Genomic DNA, 24,051 nt, shown 5'->3' with positions numbered 1-24,051 from the left:
ATTCTCGTTCACTTTACAACCTAACTATTTTTAGAGAGACGGAACGAAAATACAAATAAGATGTTATTGCGAGATGTCGCTGTCGCAATGTTTGTTTACTGCTGACAACAAAATTGCATTTTTTGTTTATCTTTCTCGTCACCTTTTATGAATAGCAGTAGTAGAGAAAAAAACAACACCATAATGTTTATAAACATGTTTTATTAATAACCGAAAAATGTACATTATTATTTAAATACTACAACTTCATACATACATAACAGGCATTACATACAGAACAACTATCTCGGAGTGAGGGCCAACCTTCACTGACAAGTACTAGGACAACATACAGGAGAGGCAGTACACTTGTAATTCTTTCAAAGTCTTGTATAACAGTTATAGGTATTTATGATTAGTCTACTTTCATAACGGAACGTAGAATGCTCTAAATTAAAGAATAATCACGTCAAACAGACAATTACAATAAATTATTATGCCATTTTGCGATTAGTGCATTAGAATAGTTAAATACAAAAACACAAAATATATTACGGGGGATATGAAAATAAAGGCTAAATGATTATGAATGATGTCCTTTTTTAAATTACATACAATGCCAGATAAGGTGATTGAACCTACAATTTAATTTTGATAATATTCGAGTCATACGTTACCAATCCATTCAAGAATTTAAAGGTTTTTAAAGTATAAATCTGAGCGAAGTTCTTTATAACAGCTCCTCGTGATTTTAAGGTAAGAAACATCACGGGCTTATGCCGTGGCTAAGCATATGATAACTGGTCCAAAAGGGTTAGTATGATAAATGCTCGAGCGGCAGTTAAACAATGTCTTTGCTGCGAAAATGACAGTACCATGACAGACTTTTTATTAAAAATTAAATTGAGTTTTAGTTTTTAGTACAATGGTACGTTGTCGTGGGCAGCGGCCGCGTAACATGGCAGTACAAAATATAAATTACATAATTCATATAATAAACATAAATATGTACATCAACAGACGCACACCCACATTACTTAATTTAAAAAATAACAATGTAAATCTACACGCAGAAACCTAAAACTAAAATATTTTATCGTCTATGACTATTATATACACAATTTACAGTTATTATTCCAACTACTTCGTCTAATATCAGTGAGTGATCCAATGGTTAGTGGAGACTTCGAATTTGGATTCATTTAGAACAAACAAAACCCAACAATAATTACAAGAACGATTATTTATTTTAATGCTTTATTAACAGGTGCAGAAAATTATATTAAATATATGTAACTTTGTATATTAAATCACAAAAATGACAAAGCGATTCGCTTTTATTTGTAGAATGTATAGATAAACATAATTATGATTCATTGAAGGCTTAGATTGTGTTTAACGTTGGTACAGTTGGTCGCGTGAACAATTGTTTATAACTTCAGCTGTATACACAACGCTTCAAATGTTTTATTACAATAATATCAATGAAAAGAACTGAACAAATATGTCAGTAGGCCGGTATATGTGAAATATTAATAATGTGTGCTTTAATGCCTCCTCGTCATTATGTATTATACACTAAAAACTTTAGTCGCAGATATGTTAGTTTTTTAACCACGTTATTATGATAAAGTTAACACGTTCGCGTAAGCAACGTCTTACAACGTCGTATTGATATAAGTATGAAAAGGCCCAACGTCGTACGACGGCCTCTAGATTGTCATATTTATTTTGACGAACCATGTCAGACCTATGTGGTGGCGACAACGTTTATAGACGTCGGACGTGAAATAACGTTGCGCCACATAACACAGATTATAAGACTACGTATAACGGCGGGACGTCTTAAGACTTGGTTTAATTTTGTGTGCGAAAAAGGTGCGCCACAGTACCAACATTTAAAAATGAGATTGCTCACGCGAACGTGTTAAAAAGGAATATAGAAAATATATTTCAGTAAGTTAATAAATACGAGATCCGACACAAATCATTTTTTTTATAATTAAATATAGAAAATAGTAAATCATAAGTTTTCAATAAATAAAAAAAAGTATTTTCCTATTTAAGATATCAGTTAAATTACATATCAATAGATATATCTAATTAAAATCGGCCGCGACGTGCGTTTACACTAGCGTTATATTTCCTAAGCGACGTAGCTGCAATCAAATAAACTAAAATTATCGCACGTCGGGCGTCGAGTGATGTGTTACAGAATAACATTAGTTACGCATACAAATGTAGAAAGAGCGCGGTCGCGGCTTCGAACCCGGGCCGAGAAAACCTAGGAAGGTAGATAACTTAATTCACAAACCGCTCATTGAAATTGCTTATATGAAAACGAAGAGAAAGTCTATAGTTATGAGATTAATTCCGAAATGTTACACAACGCGTGCAACACAATGAGCGGTTTTGGAATCTAGTTTCATTGTAACTATGGAGAGATTGCCCTCACAAGTATAAGAATATCTAAGTATAGCTTGTCTAAGCTAAATTGAGCGCTCCACTAACGCATTTACACACAAGCTTACTTTCAGCATATGACCGCTAATCATATAAAAATTAATCATTCCGTTGTTGGTTTGACTGAAGCGTAGCTGAATGTCTAATAACAAGTTTATATTAGAAAACTTGTATATGGCGCGTCATTTCAGCTTAGACGAGATACGTGGAATGTGTTCGAAGCCGCGACCGCTAAGTATATTGTATAACCGAGTACGTTTGTGCATATTACTTAGTAATGCCCGAAATAACTTAACATTGGTCACCATTCCTGAGCCTTTCAAACAATCAGATCTTTATTCATAATACATAATTTGATATCAATATCTAATCTCAATCGAATTCCCATAGTATTGGAAAATATATCAGTACATAATAAAAATTTTGGTTAATGAGTGTAACATTTGACCTATACATGTATTTACTATAAACTGAGTATTCATAGCTAATAAATAAATAAATAACATTCACCTCCATTGTTTAGATTTCATATTCCATCAAATTATAGTGGGAGATTGGACACATGCGACAACAGATTATATAAAGGAATTTCATATAAGAAACATTGCTATTTCTCTTGGTCAAAGCAATTTGAGCCGTATTGTTTACAGCATAAGCAATATTATTGCTCGTTAACTGTCAATTGAGATCATGGACATTTGCACTGCGGATTGATCACCATAGGGTTATATTTACACTACGAATGTGTCACTTCTCACTCACTAATTGACTTGAGCAACATTACCTACAGACAGGCAGTGGACGCGGCAAATCGGGAGTTACCTCTTACACGCAAATCAGTTATATAAATGCTAATTATACCGATATGGATAACTTTAGTAGGTTAATTTTTTGTCCTAATTTTTGAGAACTACTCATACTCCGCTTTTGTAGGCACTTAATTAAGATAAACAATATTGATATGACTTGTATTTGAAAACTCTGTTTAAATAATTAAAAAAATGGCAATAAAATCTATGTATACATTATTTTAAGCAGTAGTTTATATGTTGAAAGTGTGTTTTTGTAAAAAGTTCTGTCAAGATTGTTTACTCTAAGTGCCCACTAAAATGGAGTATACATTGGCTCCCATTTTTATTTTTAATAGCCGCTTTCAAATGTTACGCGTTTTAAATATTCGAATGAATCAACTACGCCTTAACATTATTTTATTACTACGTACCAAAATCTGAGAATATACGTAGGATATCATAAGAGCGTGTAGGTAGTTGTTTAAAATAATTTAGATATTAGGGTTATATTACGATAAGATTGAAAAGGGATAGTTAATAGATACATAGCTGTGTACATGCCTGATAAAAACAGTACACATTGATACATAAAATCAAATCAAATTAGATTCACAATTCTTATTACCGATTATTAAGAAATGAGCTGTCATAATAATAGAAAATTATATTAAGTTCTAACAGAATTATGAAGAAAATAACAAACAATGTTGAGTTGCCTCACTTGGTCATAAGGATATAATTCCAGTAGCAGTTGTAACGAGCATATTATGCTATCCTTTGAACCTCAACAATCCTACTGTTTATATTCCCGGCTAGAAAGCCGAAATACCAACGCGATGCCAATATCGCGTTTAACGTAAGCAAACTTGATGGTTATTAACTACGGTACTTATTTCAACGCATCATTGCCATTCGAATTAAAAAAAAAATATTTCTTTTTTGTAATTTAAAAAATTCTTCTAATTTTTTTTTTGTAAAGGTCAATGACACGTAAGTACCGTATAGCAGAGTGCTGTTTCCGAGTTTTGTAAGTTAAAGCTCTCGATACGTAATTATAAATCGGCTGAAATTAAAAGTCGTGTGTTACATCATATGATGAGAATATTACACCTTCATTAATTTTGACGGATAATATCGTTTGTGAGCACGTTTATAATACGACCAAAAGCCGATGACAGCTTTATGAAACAAACAGTTCTAAAATGTATGCTTCGTAATTAAGTTGAATAATAATTTACGTATCGAAAAAGTTAACTTGCAGAACTCACCAGGCACTCTGTTGACACGTCATATAAAATGAAATATTTTCAAAACAAAGTTGTGTGTTGTGTTTATATCCTGTTGTTTTCATCGTTGGCTGGTTCCAAAGGTACGGGTTTTGGTGCCTCACGGTATAGTGGGTTCTTACCCTTGATGGGGAACGGATGGGCTTCCGTGTTGAACACCCACTCGTCCAGTGGTAGGAACGAATCGTCGGAGAACAGCAGGTATAGGTACTGAAATGTGATATAAAATTTGTTATTATTTGTTATAATATTTTAGACAAATTATGAAGAAACTAGGATATAATTGACAAGAATGTTAAATTTAAAATATACGGTTTAGGAAATGCTTGATTCATAGACAATGTAAATACTTAGATACTACTAATGTGAAAGAGGCGTGTTGTATATTTTTTCATAATGTAGTAAGCTTTGAGATAGCTTCAAAGTCTTCGCAGTCCTGAAATACAAAGGCCTTCAGAAGGAACAAGGTCAGTAAAATCATCCAGTCATTTGATGCTTTAGTTACATCATCAATACGCACATAACATATATTATATATGTTGGCTGCAATTGAAACTGAATTTTACGACCATTAAAATAAAGAAGAGAATCATATAAAATTAAAGGCGACCGTTCCCCTAGTTCGCAATGACCCTCGTGCCAGTTTTATGAGCAAAATGCCATGATGGTGATATTTATTTATTTACATCGTGTCCGCACTGAGCGACGTGGCGTCTGACCCGGAATTTTTATTAGGGTCAGGATAATTGTTCGAATGGAACTAAATTACTAACGTACTGACATAGGAAGTGGGACAAGGCTGCAGTTGGAGTAGTTTAGCTGCCTTTATTTTTATAGATGGGTCATTCGAGAATTTAGTTCTCTCTAACGCTAGGAAAATCGGAAAATCTTATGATGGTGGAAATCTTAATTCATTAAATTGATAACTACTGACTGATATTACAAAAGCGATTGTTACTCTATTTCTGTCCGTCTGGCTTTGGCTTTTGATTCGAATATGCTAGAGCCTGAGCAAGGAGATAGGGTATTTTTTATCTGGGTGTGGGAAAAATTAAGTAGTATTAATTCCACACACCCAAAATTGACAGAAATCTTTACCACATTACTTTGCTTCTAGATGTGTTCAATGAAGCAATTTGGTTCAGAATTTATTTTATGATTTGATTGTTTAATGCAATAAGTAAGTATATACCTTAAGCGTCTCAGCGAGGAAGAAACTCTGCTGCACGTCGTCGCCCTGCGGGTTCTGATGGTACACGTTGACCAGCCCCGTGTAGCCGCCCTCCACGCGACAGTGCTTCTCTAGCGCCTGGAATATAACATGTCATGGTTTATATGTCTGCTCAGATGTATGTTGTATCAGTTCTTAGGGACATAGTTTTTAGGATACCGTGGTATCTAGGGTAAAAACGGGACCCATTTTTTGTAATTTCGTTGTCAGTCAGCAGGCATTTTGTATCTAACGAACCGTAGACAGTTTACATTTTCAAAATGATGTACAAGTCTATGACCACAAACACTGAAATAATATAAATATTTTAGGGGGCTCTTAAAATTAAGATTTTTAAATGTTACCTATAAATTAGATGCGATTTGTCCAGTTTATAAATAATGGAACGAAACCCTTTCGAGTTTTTTTTTAAGACACGGCCCGGCCTAATATAAATCAACCCTTAGCCCATTTCTAGAAAGACACAGGACTGCCAATAATATGGCTTATGTTTAAACACCACCCTAAAAAGTACCTATTTTACTACCAAAAAAATTCTAAACGGTTACCAAAATGGATAAATGGTCACCAAATAACGTTTCCAAAAATATTATTAGATAAAACCATTTTTTCGTATTATTGACTACTAAAAAAATATATGGACGCCTTTAAAATACACTTTAGGCCAAATATTATATACGAGCTGTTGCCCGCAACTTCGTCTGCGTGGGCAATATAGAATTGTCAAAATACTATTTATCCTGTATATGTATGTGTGGCAATTTATCATCATCATCATCCCCCTGCCCTTATCCCAATTTTATTAGGGGTCGTTAATATATTTTCTCCTTCCATACTCTTCTATCTGCCGTCGTCTCTCCTGTGTGACCTTTATATTTAAATGAACGAAGTAAAGTTTGTGACGTTGTGGAAATCTCTGTACCTAGCCAACCAATTTGGAAAATGATTACGTAAGTATAGGGCGTAAGTAATTCTCACAGGATACAAAGGTCTGATAAAGCTGTCTTTGTACATTTTCTGCAGCAACTGCATCTTATCAGAAGCCAGAAACTCTGTCAAACAGTCATACCATGGATAACGTGGTGTCACTGGGTTGAGGAGATCATGTAGGTAGTCACTCCAAATAAACTATTGGTACTCAAACAGATTCGGTTTGACTGGAAGCCAACAACCACATAATTGGGGAATAGCTGGGTGGAAGATGACATAGTCATCAGGCAGGCGCATAGTTTCACTACAGGGGGAAACACTTGAGGATTTTCTGTGCACTCACTCACTTTCTTTCTTTCTTCTTTCTATGTTAAGTTGGGATCCCACCGAATGGTTTGAATTAGTTCACGAACAGGCCAATATCTGTGAGAGTCCAATTCATGTGTTCGTACTTGAAGCCTGCAGTTTTTTTTCAAAATGTGCGCTCGCAATTTATCACTTCTTGGTGCAGCCAGCAAACATAAGGCTGTGTACAGGCTAATAATTATGTAGCTTCTCCAGAATTGATGTAAAAAGTTTCTTCGACATCGGGCTATAGTATAGTATGGCCATAACCGCTGTGCACTCCCTGAGGTATGCCAGGCGAGGTGGGAGGCGGGGAAAAAAGAGCATAAGTTCACATGAGATCAATACACGTCAGACAAATCTAACGATATCAGTTTTCATTTCGGTCGGAATCTATATTATGCTCGATATTGTATTAAAATACCTAGACAGTTGATGAATGAGAACTAAAGTTAAAATTCAAATCAGGATTTTTTTTATTGAAAATTTACTATAATTACAAACAAATAGATATATGTAGATAGTATAAGAAGTTAAGTTATTCCAACATAGATTCTGTTTCAACTTCATCTTCCATTTCGTCATCATCTTCATCGTCCGTGTCGCCATTGGAACTTGAGTCATGCAAATTTGTTATGCATGAATCGATAATATTATCGAACCTAAAATCGCGATTCCAGTAATGATTTTCATTTTTCTGGACATGATATTTCATGATCGGAAAGCTTTCTCAGTCTACTTTTCTTTTCTTGAAATATTCAGCCACTTTAAAAATCACGGTTTTTACATCTCGAGATAACGCACGACCCATCTTTGAATTTTTATCTCATGTGCATCTGACATTGACGGTCCGATACAAATGACACTACCTGCCGCCACGAGCGTTGACGGCGGACTGACAGACCGCGTCACCCTCCGCCTCTCCGCGCGTACCTCAGGGAGTGCACAGCGGTTATGGCCATACTATAGCAATATAACAAACTAAAACAATCTTGTTGATCCTACAAATATAGTTAGAGAAGCGGGTGTGCATGATGACCACTAAGAGTTGGTAAATACGTTCTGAAGACGTCCAAGTCGCCGAGACCAAAACTAATTCATTACTATTCAAAACTCAAGTGAAAAAAACTAAAAAACGATTATTCAAATTAGGCTGATAATTCAGCAAAAACAAAAGACAGCCCCCAAAACCCTTTCACCACTTCCTATGTGCTTTTGTGAAGGTGGAGAAAAGGATTACCAAGCTCCCAAAGGCCAGGGTATGTGCAACACGTTGCATGGCATCCTGGAAAGTTACGTTATTCTCAGCCATTAGTTTGACGTTTCATTAGAGAATGCAGTCTTCTGTGCATTGAGCTGTGCAGCATTGGGTGCAGCGTGAGGGAGTGTTAGGCTTTGGCTCTGGTGGGCCTCACTGGGGTTTGCAGAATCTCCTAAAGGGGCGCGTGAAATAACGCGCATCGCTGACTTGGGCATGTTAGACACGGGTCTCCTAGGAGCCGGATGGTCGACGACCCACTCAAAACTCATCGCCCACGCCTATGGTGGCCGGGAATCGGCTCCCGTGGTTTCTTACCGCAGTGGGAATTTTCAATCGTTCCGCCGCCTCATTCTGTTTCATCCCATTTGTTCTCGCCCTAGACCATGGCTTAAACCTGGGCCGGGTACGATAGTTCGCACAGTCCACACAGTGGTGATAGTCGGACACCATCTCCATGAGATCAGAGTTGGGAATAAATGTTTTCAAAAAAATAATAGTACATTTAGCGAAAACACGTTTTATAGCAAGTCTTTGTAACTGAATGATATCAATGATGTAAACGTAGATATATAAAAGGTGTTTTTTAGACTCAGCTCGGGTCTGAATGTGACTATTCATAATGGAGAACAGTGTATTTGTGATCAGAAGTTGAAAGTTAGTACATACATATGTCTCTGGTATGCGACGCGTAATTTGTACGTTTTCAGGGGCGATAAAGCATTTTACGTGCGTATGATATTCAATCGAGGAAGCTCTCATTTCTTTAATGTGCACTTTGTGTCTGGGCTTGTTTCTAAAGCTACAGAAACTTAACTCACGCTTAGCAGCGCTTGCGAGAGGCAGATCTTTCTCCTTTCTTTTAGGATCCATAAGCGTTATTTATACATGTTTTGCACCACACAAAAAATATTTAAGGTCTACTTAATACTACTCATTTAACGTAAGTTGCTTTTAAGCCTCCACATTAATGGAAGATAAGCTAAAATAAAACCCCAGCTCAATTTGTTTATGAAAAAATGCAGAACTCCATCTATGACTTTACATAATAATTAATTAATGTTCCGCTAATGTCTTTCCACCTGGCTGCTTTGTCAAATTGGTTCTATTTTATATGCCACAGATGGAGTCGCTTTGACCGTGGCTGAATAATTTTACCCCTGTTGACCGGGATAAAAAGTAGCCTATATGTTAATCCAGGGTAACACCTATCTACATACCAAATTTCAATCAAATCTTTCCAGCCGTTTTTGCGTGATTGAATAACAAACATACATCCATACATTCTCACAAACTTTGTCATAAGTAAGAAGTAAGATTTTGTCAAGGAGTACGGTAGACGCGATCGAAACCTTATAGGTATGAATAACAAAACATAAAGAAATATTGATTTTGAATCGACAACATATATCCGCAAAATTCGGATTATGGAGAATTTCGTTAAATTCTAATGGTCCTGACAGACAAAGCGCAGTATGATAGCCATATTTGTCAATAGATATAGATAACAGTAGATAGATCGACCATTATGTGATTTCTGGTGAAGCCAAAAACGAAACACACTTTTTAATGTAGAAGTTATAGTATTTAGAGTTACGTATTAGTAACTTTTTTGGTGTAAGAAGTGTTTACCTGTACTCCCTCCCAACCCCAGTCCCGGTAGCGCTGCTGCTTGGTGAGTCTCCACATGATGAAGTAGCTCTCGAACGTCTCGGGACGCAGCAGGTATACCTTCTCGTTGCTCTTCTGTGCCCTGGCCTCTACCGCACCGGAGAATCTGAGAAAATTAACATGATTTATTTTTAGCGAAATATTGGGCCTCCAAAATTTAAGTTGCCATCGACTCGCCAAGAAGAAGATCATATTAGAGGTATTCGAAGTATTGACAAAAGACATAGTTCATTTGTTTGTTACAAAACTATTTTATATTGCTTGAATTGGATGAAGCTTGCAAATAAATAAATAAACAAAGATATGTAAATTATTTAGAGTCAGGTATGTCCACCTCGATTCATAAGACAAACAATTGCATTAATGTTTTATAACAAAAAAAAAATATATAAAATGCCATCATGTATGTGGATTAAGAATATATTTGCATACAAATGTTAAGCGTTTTTTTTACTATAGTCAATTTAACTCGTTAGTTGACTATGTGCGTAACTCGATATGTCAAGTCTGCCGTATCTTTGTTTTACATTGCAACAAGTTTACTTATCTATTCCGTTTACTCTTTACTGTGAAGACAAGCAATGGAACCGTGCGGGCAATTAGAACAAAATAACTTAATATTAGAATTAACGTTTTTTTTACAACAATGACGTGTGATGAGAGAAAGTTGCGACCCCACATCACACATTATAAAGCTGTTTTCATACATCTACCTCATGTTAAGTGTTCACGTTGCTGGCCGAAAATTATTTAGGCTATTATTTTTCTCATATTTTTTCACACATTAGAAGATGATGCGTACCTATATCTTTTGATTTAAATTTATAATTTCTGAAAGTTTGACAGAATGTATGGATGTTTGTTGGTTATTCTTTCACGCCAAAACGGCAGGATCGATTTGGTATGTCTGCTTGGTTTAATCAACACACCACGTGCTCGACCACGTACTGCACCACGTAGAAGCTAGTGCTAGTAGCATGTATAAAATAATATGTGTACAATACCTGAAGGCTTCAGGGCCTAGTTTGGTGTCGGACCGCGCATAGCTCTCGTGGCAAGTGTTGGTCAGTTTATGTGCCACATCCATGTAACGCTCCGATAGAGAGTTGTCTAGCGTAGTCGAAGCCAGCGCGAACATACCACCTGGAAACATAATAGAAATATTGTTAATAAATATCATATTAAAATACTTCGTTTGTAGATCTTTGGTGGTTATTATAGTCAAGTAGGAGCCAGAAAGTCTGACTACCAGACTTAGTTGTTAGACTTGTTATCGTTTTCCTTGGTAACTGCGCTAAGGAAATTAAGATTAGGCTAGGCAATATGTAAAAACTCTGATAAACAGCTGAGTAGGTAGGTACAACGCCTATAACTTCTACATTATTTTTTTCTATTTGCTAAAACTCCAATTATAGGGTTTTCCTCCATACTTGCCTATATGAATAAGGTTATTAAAATGTAAAAATAATGAGGCCATATCAAGATTATTTTCATTTATTCCTTAAATTAACATAGTTAGAATAAGATATTATTACTTGTTGGTACTGTTATTAAGTATACCTATGGCATCGTTGGCGTTTCATTTGCAGATTATTTCATTGAAACTCCAAAGCTTCTTAGCAATTATTTTGTACGTAAATTCACTGGTAACTAATAGTCTAGTTTATATAAATAAACAGTTTATGTTTGAACGCTAAGCAGCTGATCTAAATTCCGACTAAGAGCCTGCACTAAATTTGTAAGTCCATCTATGGCATATGGAACTAAATAATTACACTAATTGCATAAACAAAAAACAGAGCACTAGTAGATAGTCGTACTGGTAGATTTATTGCTTATTTACAGATGGAATAAGAGTAACCTTATAAGGTTCTTATGCATACCAAACTGCTGCTAAAATACGTGCCCAATTTTTGATCTTAACTTGCAGATAATTCAGCAGATTTAACCAACTTACTTGCTGTCACGTCATAAAGGTGAAGGTAAGCAGCTAGTAAAACTTAAGGTGCTTCCCGAGTTGTTTCACTTATCTGAAATTGACTACTAGTGATTCTTAGACCTCAGTTCACCGACTGTTTATTTTGTTTTTTTTTACGTTAAATATACAAAGCAGGTAAATATACAGCAAGAATTGTGTGAACTTGGAGTCCAATCTAAGGTGACTTACCAGCGAAACAAGAAAGATGGTCCATCTTCTCTTCTATAATCCTGCCGTATTTCAGTTCAGCTAGGTACGCGAGCCCTGACGGGGACACTCGTAACATCTTGTCGAGAGCGGCCTGCATTGCTGTGTCGAACATGATGCGGGCTTGTTCGTCGGCGCCGCCGGAGACCAGCCAAGCCTTGAGGAGGTACTCGTAGAACGAGTCGCCTAGAGCGCCCAATGACATGTGCCCTGAGAAAATGGGGAAAATATTGGTCAGTTGGGAATATTCATGAGGAAGTTTTAACAGGCGATAAAAACAAAATAACCTGGTATCTGAACAGAGCAGATCACGAGAAATCGTAAAATTTTCTTTCTGTACTTATTATCATGTCGTCTAAATGGGTTGAGTTTTTGTGGATAATCGATGTTGATGATAAAATCATATTAGTGAATGCGAATGGCCAAGATGTTTGCTGGACATAATCATAATCGGGGTTGAAATCTGTGGAATCAAATCCTATTCATATTTTTGAGTGCTAAATTACACATAGCTTTATAATTCTTCCCAGGCCGTTTTTTGTTTGAACATAAAACTAGTTACTAACAGTTCATTTTACAACATATAATATGTTTGAATGCAACTACGCACTTAACCTACTTGAGTTTAATAGTTTATTACACTACAAAAACTATATTGCAGTAGTTGTAGAAATAATATTTATTGCATACCGTTTTTTACTATCCGTAGGCACTACGTCAAAAAATCCTAATTCTGTTTCCAACTCGACTTATATACTTCATATATGCAATATACTTATTTTTCCTATTCCTAACTATTTATTGGTCTACCTGTCTATCGGTCAGCATACAAATGTCCATAATCGTCCAAGGGTCTCATTAATTCAACGAGTCCAGTTCACGAATCAATGAATGTTCTAAAATCTAATCGACCTTGATTAATACTATCCTGGCAGTACAACATTAGCAGTTGATCGATTACATCAATTTCACTAATGTAATAAATTGGTTTTACCGCGACAAACTAGATTATGGCCGACCGAATTCCATCGACGTCTAACATTTCAGTGGAGAGCCTCTTTCGTGGTGACAATTTAGGCGGCCAATACATCATTGGTCTATAGTCTATAGCATGATAGTGACGTCATCAAAGTATAATAACTAGGTGACGGTATCCTAGTCATTTTTGTTTAACACTAGCCGTTTTCCTGCGGTTTCTACCGCGTTCCGTCAGAACCACTGCCCGTAAAGGGGTAAAATATAAAGCATATGTTACTGGGGAAGATTGTTGCTTTCCAACAGTGAAATTTTTTTTTAAATCAGTTCAGTACTCTGAGCCTTTAGGCTACAAACATAAATATGTTTCCTCTTTATTATATTGGTAAAGATCAATAACATCCCGTAATTAATGACGTCAAACATTAATTGGGAACAAATAGAACAGATAAAAAGTCCCGCTTTGCAGCTACGCGAATTGAACCGTTTATTCAAATCGTAAACTAGTTTTCGTTCTATTTACGGTGACAGCGCGATAACAATGCTAACCCGAGTTTATATTATTGTGGAATGAAATCTTCTGTACAGAACGTCTCACTGGAAATAATCTAGGAATATTACTCGGAACTTGAGATTGCTTTGAGTTTATATTTATAATATCCTGTATAATACTCGTAAACCTTCAGTGTAGTTCTCTTTCGTAACAGAAAGGATAAGGTTCGTAAAACTAATAGTATAAATGCGAATGTGAATTTGTTTGATACACTTATACGCTAAAACGAGTGGAGATAGGTTGGACCCTGGAGACGGAACACTTATCCGGGTTTTCCCTACACCGGACAGTATAGTTCCCTCGGGAAATAGTAATTTGAATAGGCTTTTAAATCCAAATTCCTTTTCTTTAGCCCATTGGTGGCCCAGTACCTCCTCTCAAGAAGTCAGTTCTCTCAAGTGCTTTGGGATCAATTCCAGGTCAGAAGTTATGTATTCTTTCTTAGTTTATTTTGGACACTAATAACTGAGAAAAGGTGAAGGAAAACATTAAAAGTCCAGGTTTCTGAAATCGCCAATCTTAACGCTCCGTGATTAAAGCTCATATCCTTCTCTTTATGAGAAGGCCTATGCCCTGCAGTGGAACAATACAACAAAAGACTGACGAGAGGAATGTTAGTATTTTAGCCGCATCATTCGACCTCTTTCAGGTTGGCTCGACAAACTCGTAAAACAAAGCAGTTACAGCTGTGCTTCAGCGCTGAGGTTTTATTATCTTCCAGCCAGCTTTTTCTTTGTACTGATCACTAGGCTGTCTGTAGTCTATAGATGTAATGTTTATGACTTTACTAGTTGTTGACCGTGGTTCACTCGCGTCGGGTATTGAATACTTCGCTAATAGAAAGGTTTAATTTTTTTATATGAATTTCGTATTTTTGACGAAAGCAACAATTATCAGCGCTTATTTTATTTTTAATAGCTCATTTGGCAACATTTATTCGGGTGTACGAAGTTAGTCCTCACGAGACGCGGGTAAATCCGTTGGCGGAAGCTTGTCTCGATATCATATTAAGCTATTTCGTAAGAATCTTCTTCTTATAAGTAACTACTACTAGTACAGAATTTTAGGTCAAGACAAACCCTTCAAATATGAACTGCAGTTAAAAATATATTCTAATCAGTTTATGCGTGAATGTTTTGATATTAGTTGCGCAATCCGATACTTGTAACTACAGAACCGATTGCCCTGAATTTGGGACGTTCTATTTATAATCAAAATACACTGATATTTATAATATCTCAATGTGTTAATTTCCATTTTGAATAATAAAATAAATACTCATTCATTATACACCAATTAAACAATTCACACAAAGTTCATGTAACATATCTGTTTACAACTCATTACTTTCAAAATTTAAAATAAACAATTAATAATTAACAGGGACAAAAATATTGCACTACTCTCAATTCTTCAATTAAGAGCAGTTACAGTAGTTTGAAGAGGAAAACATATTAATAAACTGAATCATAGACTCTGCTTGAAATAGAACAATTAATTTGCATGTAGTCTCACCAATTGCGGTCCATAATATTATTATGTACTAGTCATTTCCTGCGATTTCTACTGCCCGTACCGTCATAAAATATGGCCTATGTTACGGGAAGAGTGTAGCTTTGCAGCAGTGAAAGAATTTTTTAAATCGGTTCAGCAGTTCCGGGGCCTTAAAAGTACAACCTTACGAAAAAAAATCCTCTTTCTTAGATGTACTAGATTCTGTCAGCGGTTTCACCCGAATCCCGTAGGAACCACGGCACGAACCCGGATAAAAAGTAGCCTAGTCTTCCTCGATAAATGGGCTATCACTGAAAGAATTTTTCAAATCGGTCCAGTAGTTCTTGAGATTAGCGCGTTCAGACAAACAAACAAACTCTTCAACTTTATAATATTAGTATAGATTATTAAGTATAGCTAGCTATAGACTAACCGTTTCCCGTCATTCATCCGTCCACAAACGAACTAACTAACTTAAAGCTTGAAATAGCCATCCTTACTGTCTGTTTCCGTGAAAACCCGTCAGAATTCATTCAAGCCTTTTACCTCACTAAACAAACAATCATTAGCAGTGTTAATACAAATAGTTATGAAAACAATGCACTCACTCTGTCCCCATTGTCCAGTGCGAGGGTTTATGAAGTTCGGATACAGGTCCCCTGGCTTGTCGATGTTGTTCAGTACCTCGCGGATACGATTCACCTTCTGTCTGTAGACTGAAATAATGGATTAGGTTATTTATTTGTTTGATTAAAATAAATGGGCATAACAATAATATAATCAATTGTCGGTCGTCATCGGCCACCTTCAGATTTAATTGAATTTTCCATTGTTTATTTATTCGCTAGAATCGTATATAGAATTGATTTACGATAAAGCGTAAATTAGAAAAATGGTTGAAGAAGAAAGAACTTCATTTTCAGTAGCCACCTTAAAAGATTGTAAACTGAGTTGATATTGTATCAAAAATAAGGGCATTTTTGGTGTAATTTTTTACTAAATAAACTCAAAACAATATCATACATTAATTACATCAACATTATCAGCTCAAAATCTCCATCTTCGAGATATCCAAAACAAAAGAGTGGAGAGACATGCGTCGACCGCTCCAAGCTCCAAGAGAATGATGAATGGCTGTTAATAATATTGGAGTATGACAAATGTGCTTACTATCACGGCCTGTGACGTCACTGAGGTACGTGAACTCTAGGTGGAGAGTACCCAACTCCGAAAGTATGCTGTTCGGTCCCGCCCAGTGGTACTGACGGCTAGCCTGCAAAAATATTCATGACTTTATTAAGTAAGTAGTTGGTTTTTATTCTAGCTATAGTACAGTAGACTGCACATCAGTGGTAACTCTCATGCACCTTAACTCAACAGTAATAAGTACGATTTTCCTATAAAACTGTTACCACTGACCTGAAGTTGACTGTACATGTAATTCAAATATCTATGTGCGGTTTTTCAGGTTTAACTAAGGTTGTCTGAAAGTTAACAGTTTTTCGATAATGATCATTAGAAACTTACAATCACATTTTTATTATAATTTCAGTTCTTATTAAATAAGAAAATTTCGATTCATTTCGCTGCCCGCATTATGTAAATTAATCAACTTATTCTATATCAGATTTTAATATTTTTAATTCAATCTAAACATGAAAGTAAAATAGCGTGTCCAAATCCTATTGGATACAGCCTTGCGTCGAATTCACTGATTTTATATACTATTACATTTTTGATGTGTGGAACGGCCAACGTAAGTTTAATCAATATTCGTATGAAATTCAGATATTCCTTGAAAGCATCGTAAATTGATCACGGCACCGTTTCTAAGCGGAACCTTCGAACTAGATTTTCAGGATATTACATTTATTTCACCATCCTGTTTTCACGTCAACGTGCCGCGGAAATTAGATACCTAGTTGATTAATAAACAGCTTGATAACCTAGCAATTTGCTAAAGTAATATTAACTCTGAAAGAACTATGTTAGAAAGTGTGTAATCTTTTTAACGTGGGAAAAATGGTAGAGTGTATAGATAAATTGTTCTCAGACGCTATGTTATTTTATACCATCATCACCGAAATCGAATGGGTTGAAAGTTATCGCAGTACATGTCCATTTAATGTCACATTAGGCCGACACAAAATACGAGTATCCAATACATAAATTACCAAGTTCTACGAAGTAAGGTCGTCCCTTACGCTAATTACGATAAAGACATTTATTCCCCGCATAAACTGTGGCAACTTGGACAGCTATTTCTGATTTCTTTGACTGTGAATCATAAATGGGCCTAATTACTAACAAAGGTATATTTAATTGCTGGCAATATTTTATAATTACACGTTAGGCTTTAATATAGAGGTTGAATTATGAACAGTCATAATTTCCACGTGCCATATGTACAACAATATAACGAATATGTTTACACTTATCCCGAATTAGGATTTGTTATTTTGCGTTGGTCCAGATGGCACCTACCACACATTGCGCAATTCATGTAAAAAAACACTGACTTACAAAAAGAGAACAATAGTCGTAATGGAATTTCCAGTCAGACGAATGTTCAAGTTAATTGCGAAGTCACATAAAAAGTACAGAAGCGCGAATTCATCTGAATCGAGGTTCGCTGGTTTACAGTACCTTAGTGGAAGGATTGATGAGAGCAAACGGCAGCCCAGTAGGCGTATCAAAGGCTGGCAGCAACGCGTCAGCAACTTCCACCGCCTTGTCCTTAAACATGGTGTCTCCGGTAAGCGCGTAGCATGACAGCAAGCCCCCGACGAACCGGATCGTCGTCTCGAACACAGACAGGTCGGAATCCTGACAAAAACAAATAACCTTGTTATCTTTACTTCTAAGTGAGCATGTACCACTGTCCACTGATACCCCTGAGGGTCGTTAAGTGCGGTCCAGGAAAAAAGTTTCCTTGTCATGCCGGGAAATCCAACAGATCAGAATCAGAGCTATGTTACAAATGTTTTTTTTTAGAACAGTCAGTGTTAATTAAAATATTCTGCAGCCTCATAAATCCTATGTCCGTGCAATCAAAATTTACCGTGGCAGGTAATGGATCTGTAAAACTATATGTTATTGTCAAAGCTGACACTAACTTATTGTTTACTACTTTCGAGTCTAAGTACAAGTCATAGTGGGAAAAGCGGTTGAGTCTACAAGCTGACGTCTAGTCTAGACGCAATATTAGCTTAATCGGCATCATTTGAATAAATATCGGAAAATGCTTATTTGATATTATAAACTGTAACAATAAAGTCAACATAAAACTGCAAGGTAAACCTGGCATAAAACTCAGATATCGTGACTAATTTTCATAACATGTCACCATTTGTCAACTGTTTCTAGATCGCAATCTCAAAATGTACTGCTTTCTAATCAATTTAATTTCCTCCTACCTAAATATTTGATATGTCCCACATTCAAATGATAGGGAGCAATCTCCTGTGGCCTTTGTTATCTCATTGCGCCGAGCAAGTCTCAGCTATGACTCCGTACGTGAGAAGTCCAACCCGATACCTACTGAGACTACCCCACAGGAGAAAGATTATTCTGGCTTTCCCAAAACAATAAATCTGTGTCAATATTATTGTAAAATTTATGAGCGAATGAAGATATTGATTATCCAATTGGACAGCTAATATCAGATAATAATAATAATTTATAATTATGTCTGATGATATAGTTTTAATTGAGCAATTTGATGATAAATAAAACTCGTGACCGACGATGACCTGTCTCACATATGCCATCATCAGACGTTAGGCGACATAACGGATAAGTATTGCTTAATTGTTTTCTGAATTCACAAGAACCAAAGGCAAATCTACTTTCAAATAAATATTCGAACAAGAATTCAAACAATGCTGTCTAACTTCAACATCACGCGGTACCGACGAAGTGACGTAAATTAAAATCTTTGCTAATTCCATGAATACTTCAGTGCTGGCTTCTTAAGTATTTGGGAGTGACAGGCTTTGTTTGACTTACGATTTCATTAATATGCAAGTGTTCGGCGACCCAGTCGCGGCCCTCCCGGAACTCGTCGTGGAGTCCCATGAGGTAGAGGGTGTCGAGGCCGTCTACGATGGTAGCGCCGAGCTCGCCGGCTCCGAACACGCTGGAGAGGTGAGCTCGCTTCGACATCGGCTTCAGCTCGTTCTTGCCCCAGGCGTACAGCTTGTAGTTGTTCCACGCGTGCATCATCATCTGGAATAGAAAACTCGTTGTATTTTCTGTGTTCATATTGTGTCTATCTGTAATCTACTTAGTAACTATGTCATAGATAAGTAAATATAGAGTTTGATGTGCGTTAAATTCATTATTATTCCCGTTAGTATTTTAAGGTCACATTTTTGAATAGGTGGTAATATTTATTAAGTTGGTGTAAATAATTTACAAGTTTCGATTTTCGATCGTGGGCAGATTAATTAAGTCAAACAGATAAATATACTACATCGGAGATCGCATCTTTTAGTAGCTTATCTAGTATTACGAACGAGTTAAACTAACAAATAAATGTTATCATGCACCAAGGATCAATACATCAATGACCCATTAGAGCATTAATGAGTGTGACGCATCAATTAATTTCCGCGTCCATAAGCAGTATCGTTACTAGAATCTTAGGCAAAAATAAAATGTAAGCATGAAATGCAAAAGTCGCCACTGGAAATTCAAAATGTTTTCCTGATCATGTGAACAAATATTTTTTCATAAAGCAGCGACCACATTTCAAAGGCGTGCCGTGAATGAGGTCTTTTCAAAAAGCGCGCTCGCAAAGCTCTTTTTCTGAACAAGTCTTAATCTCGACCGCTCCGTGCCGAGACGGGACACTAATGAAAGGATATCGGACTTTCGTCGGGGCCATTAATTATTATTAGGTACCGGGAAACTTCCATTCCCCAGTGACTTGGAAAAACTGAGCGACTTAACCAATTACACTTTAAATTGAGCCTAGTGGGGTGAAAATAATTAAAACTTGTTTTAAGTTTAAGGCATGTGTTGAGTTCACTAATAATAAAGAATCACGTCGTAGATTTATTTAGCGTATAGTCAGTAAATAAAAAAATCTGGGCCACCATACTGCCATATGATTTACTGTCTCATACGAATTACCCGCACGCAATAAACTTTGCATTACGATTCATAAAATCCAAATTGAGGAGAGTGGGCCATTATCATAGACCTACATACGGTCCACAGACAATAGTAATGACAGTCCCAGATGTCCGTTTATCGAATGGTGAAAAAAAGACACACCTGTATGATAAATCGTCTTTGGTCCACGACGGTGTTGTCGGCTGTGTTGATGGTGTCAGGATCAGGCACATGACGAGATGCTCGAGACAGTTTCCCGCCGTGCTTGAACGATGTTTCGATTTCCGACAGGCGGACCAACAGGATTATAGTCGCAGTGAAAAAAGCGATAAACACTATCCGGAAAATTATTCGCATCGTTAACGGTTGGCCGACACGTTTAAAACTGATAAAAGAGATATTTTTAATATACGATATTGAAGGAATTACAATTCTCGATATTTTTTTATACGTTTCGCGAATTTTTATCACTTTTACGGAGTTACGTTTTTGGGCGTGATTTGGTGACACGCGTACGGTGATACACTGACCAATAGACGATAACAAATTATATGACAATAGCAAAGTTTATACACAAGCGCGCGAGTCGGCGGCGCGCGAGATATTGATGATGTCGGCCACTCGCCCGCGATGTTGATGTTTGGTAATCTTTCGGATATCCGTAATAATAAACTAACACCCAATAACCACTTGTTATCGAACCACATTCCACCAATTCGTAAATTAAAAATACCTGAAATAATGTAGATACCCATGTTACATTTTTTTTGTATGTGACTTTTACGAGTTTTTAACTGATTAATATTACCATGTTAGTGTAACATGGTACACTTCTCCGTGTGAGAGGAGCCCTGTGCCCAGCAGTGGGACGATAAAAGGCTGTAACAGTAACATGGTAAGAAATACGCCTTATATAATTGACAATAAAACAACAGTCATCAACAACAACGGGCATGTTTATCCGACTACAGAAAAAGAGAGGTACCTAACAATTTTATTCAATCCATATGCATGTTTTGAGTCACGATTAGCCCTATATTGTTACTGTAAACAGCACACGCTACGAACAGGCTCTAGCTTATTATCTCGCCATTAACGAACCCATAAAATAGTAAGTATTTGTAACAAATTAAACATAAATTTAACACGGCAATAACATTAAACTATAACTGTCACGAGTAAATTAAATGTAGTGTACAAAAGATATTATTACATGTAATTTATATGTTCATTTTCTTTTTCTAATTTCTGTGTAATTGACGATACGATAACCTTTTTATCAAGTTTATTAACTAAACCGCAGCTAACCGTCGTGTTTGAGATAAACCTCGTTACTGCAAAAACAATACTCTAAGTAAGAGCACAGATTCCGATACGGCTTAGCACCGCCTCAAGAAACAGTTTCACACAAACGGATATAAAATTCAGGACCGCTCGTAAGTAAAGCAGAAATAAATAATTCTTCAGATTAGAGGAAGACGTACCGCTCCAGCACCCGGTAGAGGCGAGATAAAGAGAGATATTAATGATGCCGAATACATTTTGTGTCAGCGAAACAAAAAATGATGATGGTGACAAAAGACTTGCCAGACGATTACATTATATTAGATTGATTCAAGAAATATTTTTCGCCAAATTTTGTGTCTTAATGCTGCAAAAAATTTTAAATATTGTTTTCTATGTAGATTGATTCAAGAATTGTTTTCGGCAAATTTGTGTTTTAATGCTGATAAAAATTTAAAAATATTTTTTTCCAAGATTTAGCATGATCAACGTTTCTTCTTGGGAATTCCTAATCAAATAAGAGGTTATCAAAGGTTATGCTCTTTTACTGGGGTTTTTTTTAATGTAGGTATTTAGACCGATTTTCCCTGTATTCTAGAGATAGCAGGAAAGGAAAAAAATACTTCATATGAGACTATGAATCAACAAAATTTTAATGCAGCTGTACTCATGACGGATAGTGAAGTTTTTAATTAATCAATAATAAACCCTTTACGATTGTGAGGCTTCATATTTTTTACGACAGAAGAACGTCTACATTCAATACTGTCCGAGCAAGTAATGAATTTAGATGGACAACGGGATTTATCTTATGTTGTTAAGCAAATGTAGTGGCTAAACAGAAGCAAGCACTGCGGACTGAGGGGCCGAGTGGATGATGGTGAAAAGTAGTGTCGGGTGGCAGGAGGCGGGGCTGGGGCATATGTGCCGACTCCACCACGGGAACTAATCTCGGCGGGCGGTAATTAAGTGCGGGCGCGGCCTCCGCTGCACTAGCGGCCGGCGTAAATCCCAGCCTCTTCAGATTTACTGTTATAGCCTTCCCAGACACCATAACAGCTCTTCCTCCACACGTCTTCACACTGACTTATTGCCGTGCGCCACTCCGAACTATCACTTTAACTGCCGCCCGCGACGCCCCTAAACCTTTATCCCGGAATTCCAAGACGCAAGTTTATTTGTCAATACTTTGTACCTTAACTGTTTTATGGCGATGAAATGTCGCTGACACTCTCGTCAATTGGTTTTCATGGGCTGTAAGAGTTACAACTCTTCCTATATTCTGACCCATGGGGCATGGCAATTCAATACATTTTGCTATGTATAGGGTATTCCATTAAAATTGAGAGGAAAGACCAACAAAGAATTTCCTAGAAATTGAAAGATAATACGAGTTTCTAACACAGATTTTCTTTGTGAATTAATTAACAATACTAGTTTCTAACGTAGTATCTATTCAAATTGTAGACGTCTGTCAGTGATAAAATTGTACTCGTCGTATCGCAATTTTAAATATTCTCGATTCTAAAACAGCTCGCATTATCATTATTTTAAAGCCAGGCCGGCTGGATCAATCTATTCTGTTTAAATTATAAAGCTTTGTGCTTCCAAAATGTATATCGTTGAAACTTATTTACATGCTATTGTCGGACAAGAGGCTCTCATACAAGTTATCAAAGAGACTGTAGTTGTCCCGCTTTGCACTGAATTGGTGATGCTTTGACCTTTATTTTTGAAACCCGTAGGTATTATTCAAATTATTTTTGCACAAGGCCTCGTGTTGAATATGCCTAGTATTTCGACTGATCTAAATATATGACAGAAGAATTTCTTTAAGTATGAATTAAAACGATCTGAATCCAATAACTATCGCAATAAAATCAATTGGTCTTAAGAGTATAATAATTTTTACTCGCAAAATAAATTTAGAATAAATATAAATAGAATGAAGTAAATTAAAAATAGCCAAGCTTAACTGCATAATGGAAGGTGAAATCAGCCATTATTTCCAGTATTATGATAAGGAAAATTAATTGTTAATTGTAAATTTACTGCAATAATGATAGTACCTAAGTTTGAAAAACTTCATGAATGAATGAAGAAAAGACATGATATTTGGCTAAAATAATTCAACATTTTTCGGTCAAAGTTTAAGTCAGCATTAACAACAAAATTAGGCCACCACTGCTTTTGACGTTTCCACTTTCCAGTAGCTAACGAAACAAAATATGATGTAAACAAAAACAAAACAAGTTAAAAAACAGGAAAGAGTTGAAAAAGGAAAGTTATCTCGACGATTTCCAGCGGAATGGAACGACATTAATAGAAATTGTCGGCAAAAACAAACGGTCTAATGATAAAAACAATGGCGGCTGTGTCAACTTGTGTCTCTTCCGTCGCCACTGTTGCCTGAAGTGAAACGTTTTGATTTACAGTCGCTTTAGTAGCTTTATTAAGGGTTTAACTAGTTCACTGTTTATTGAATGCT

General features: G+C 36.3%; 1 protein-coding gene across 2 annotated transcripts in view; it reads right to left on the bottom strand.

Annotated features, from left to right (window-relative positions):
* Positions 1-2,577: 2,577 nt before the first annotated feature.
* The window catches only part of LOC110383953 (mannosyl-oligosaccharide alpha-1,2-mannosidase IA), a 53,782-nt gene continuing 32,308 nt past the window's right edge, over positions 2,578-24,051 (bottom strand). Inside the window, exons 1-10 of one of the 2 annotated variants that reach the window (XM_064037161.1) lie at positions 20,442-20,921; positions 19,170-19,388; positions 17,808-17,987; positions 16,332-16,434; positions 15,770-15,877; positions 12,122-12,349; positions 10,959-11,097; positions 9,916-10,060; positions 5,712-5,828; positions 2,578-4,729 (exon numbers count right to left, since the gene is read on the bottom strand). In XM_064037161.1, coding sequence (XP_063893231.1) covers positions 4,565-4,729; positions 5,712-5,828; positions 9,916-10,060; positions 10,959-11,097; positions 12,122-12,349; positions 15,770-15,877; positions 16,332-16,434; positions 17,808-17,987; positions 19,170-19,388; positions 20,442-20,636 — 1,599 coding nt within the window. In that variant the 5' untranslated portion in view covers positions 20,637-20,921 and the 3' untranslated portion in view covers positions 2,578-4,564. Of the gene's footprint in view, positions 4,730-5,711; positions 5,829-9,915; positions 10,061-10,958; positions 11,098-12,121; positions 12,350-15,769; positions 15,878-16,331; positions 16,435-17,807; positions 17,988-19,169; positions 19,389-20,441; positions 20,922-24,051 lie in introns of those variants that run through there. The other variant, XM_021344939.3, reaches the window with a different exon arrangement.

This window comes from Helicoverpa armigera, chromosome 12 (genome assembly GCF_030705265.1).
Source record: "Helicoverpa armigera isolate CAAS_96S chromosome 12, ASM3070526v1, whole genome shotgun sequence".
Lineage (NCBI taxonomy): Eukaryota > Metazoa > Arthropoda > Insecta > Lepidoptera > Noctuidae > Helicoverpa > Helicoverpa armigera.
The sequence above is the reverse complement of the archived record's forward strand: the minus strand, read 5'-3'. Positions and strand labels throughout refer to the sequence as shown.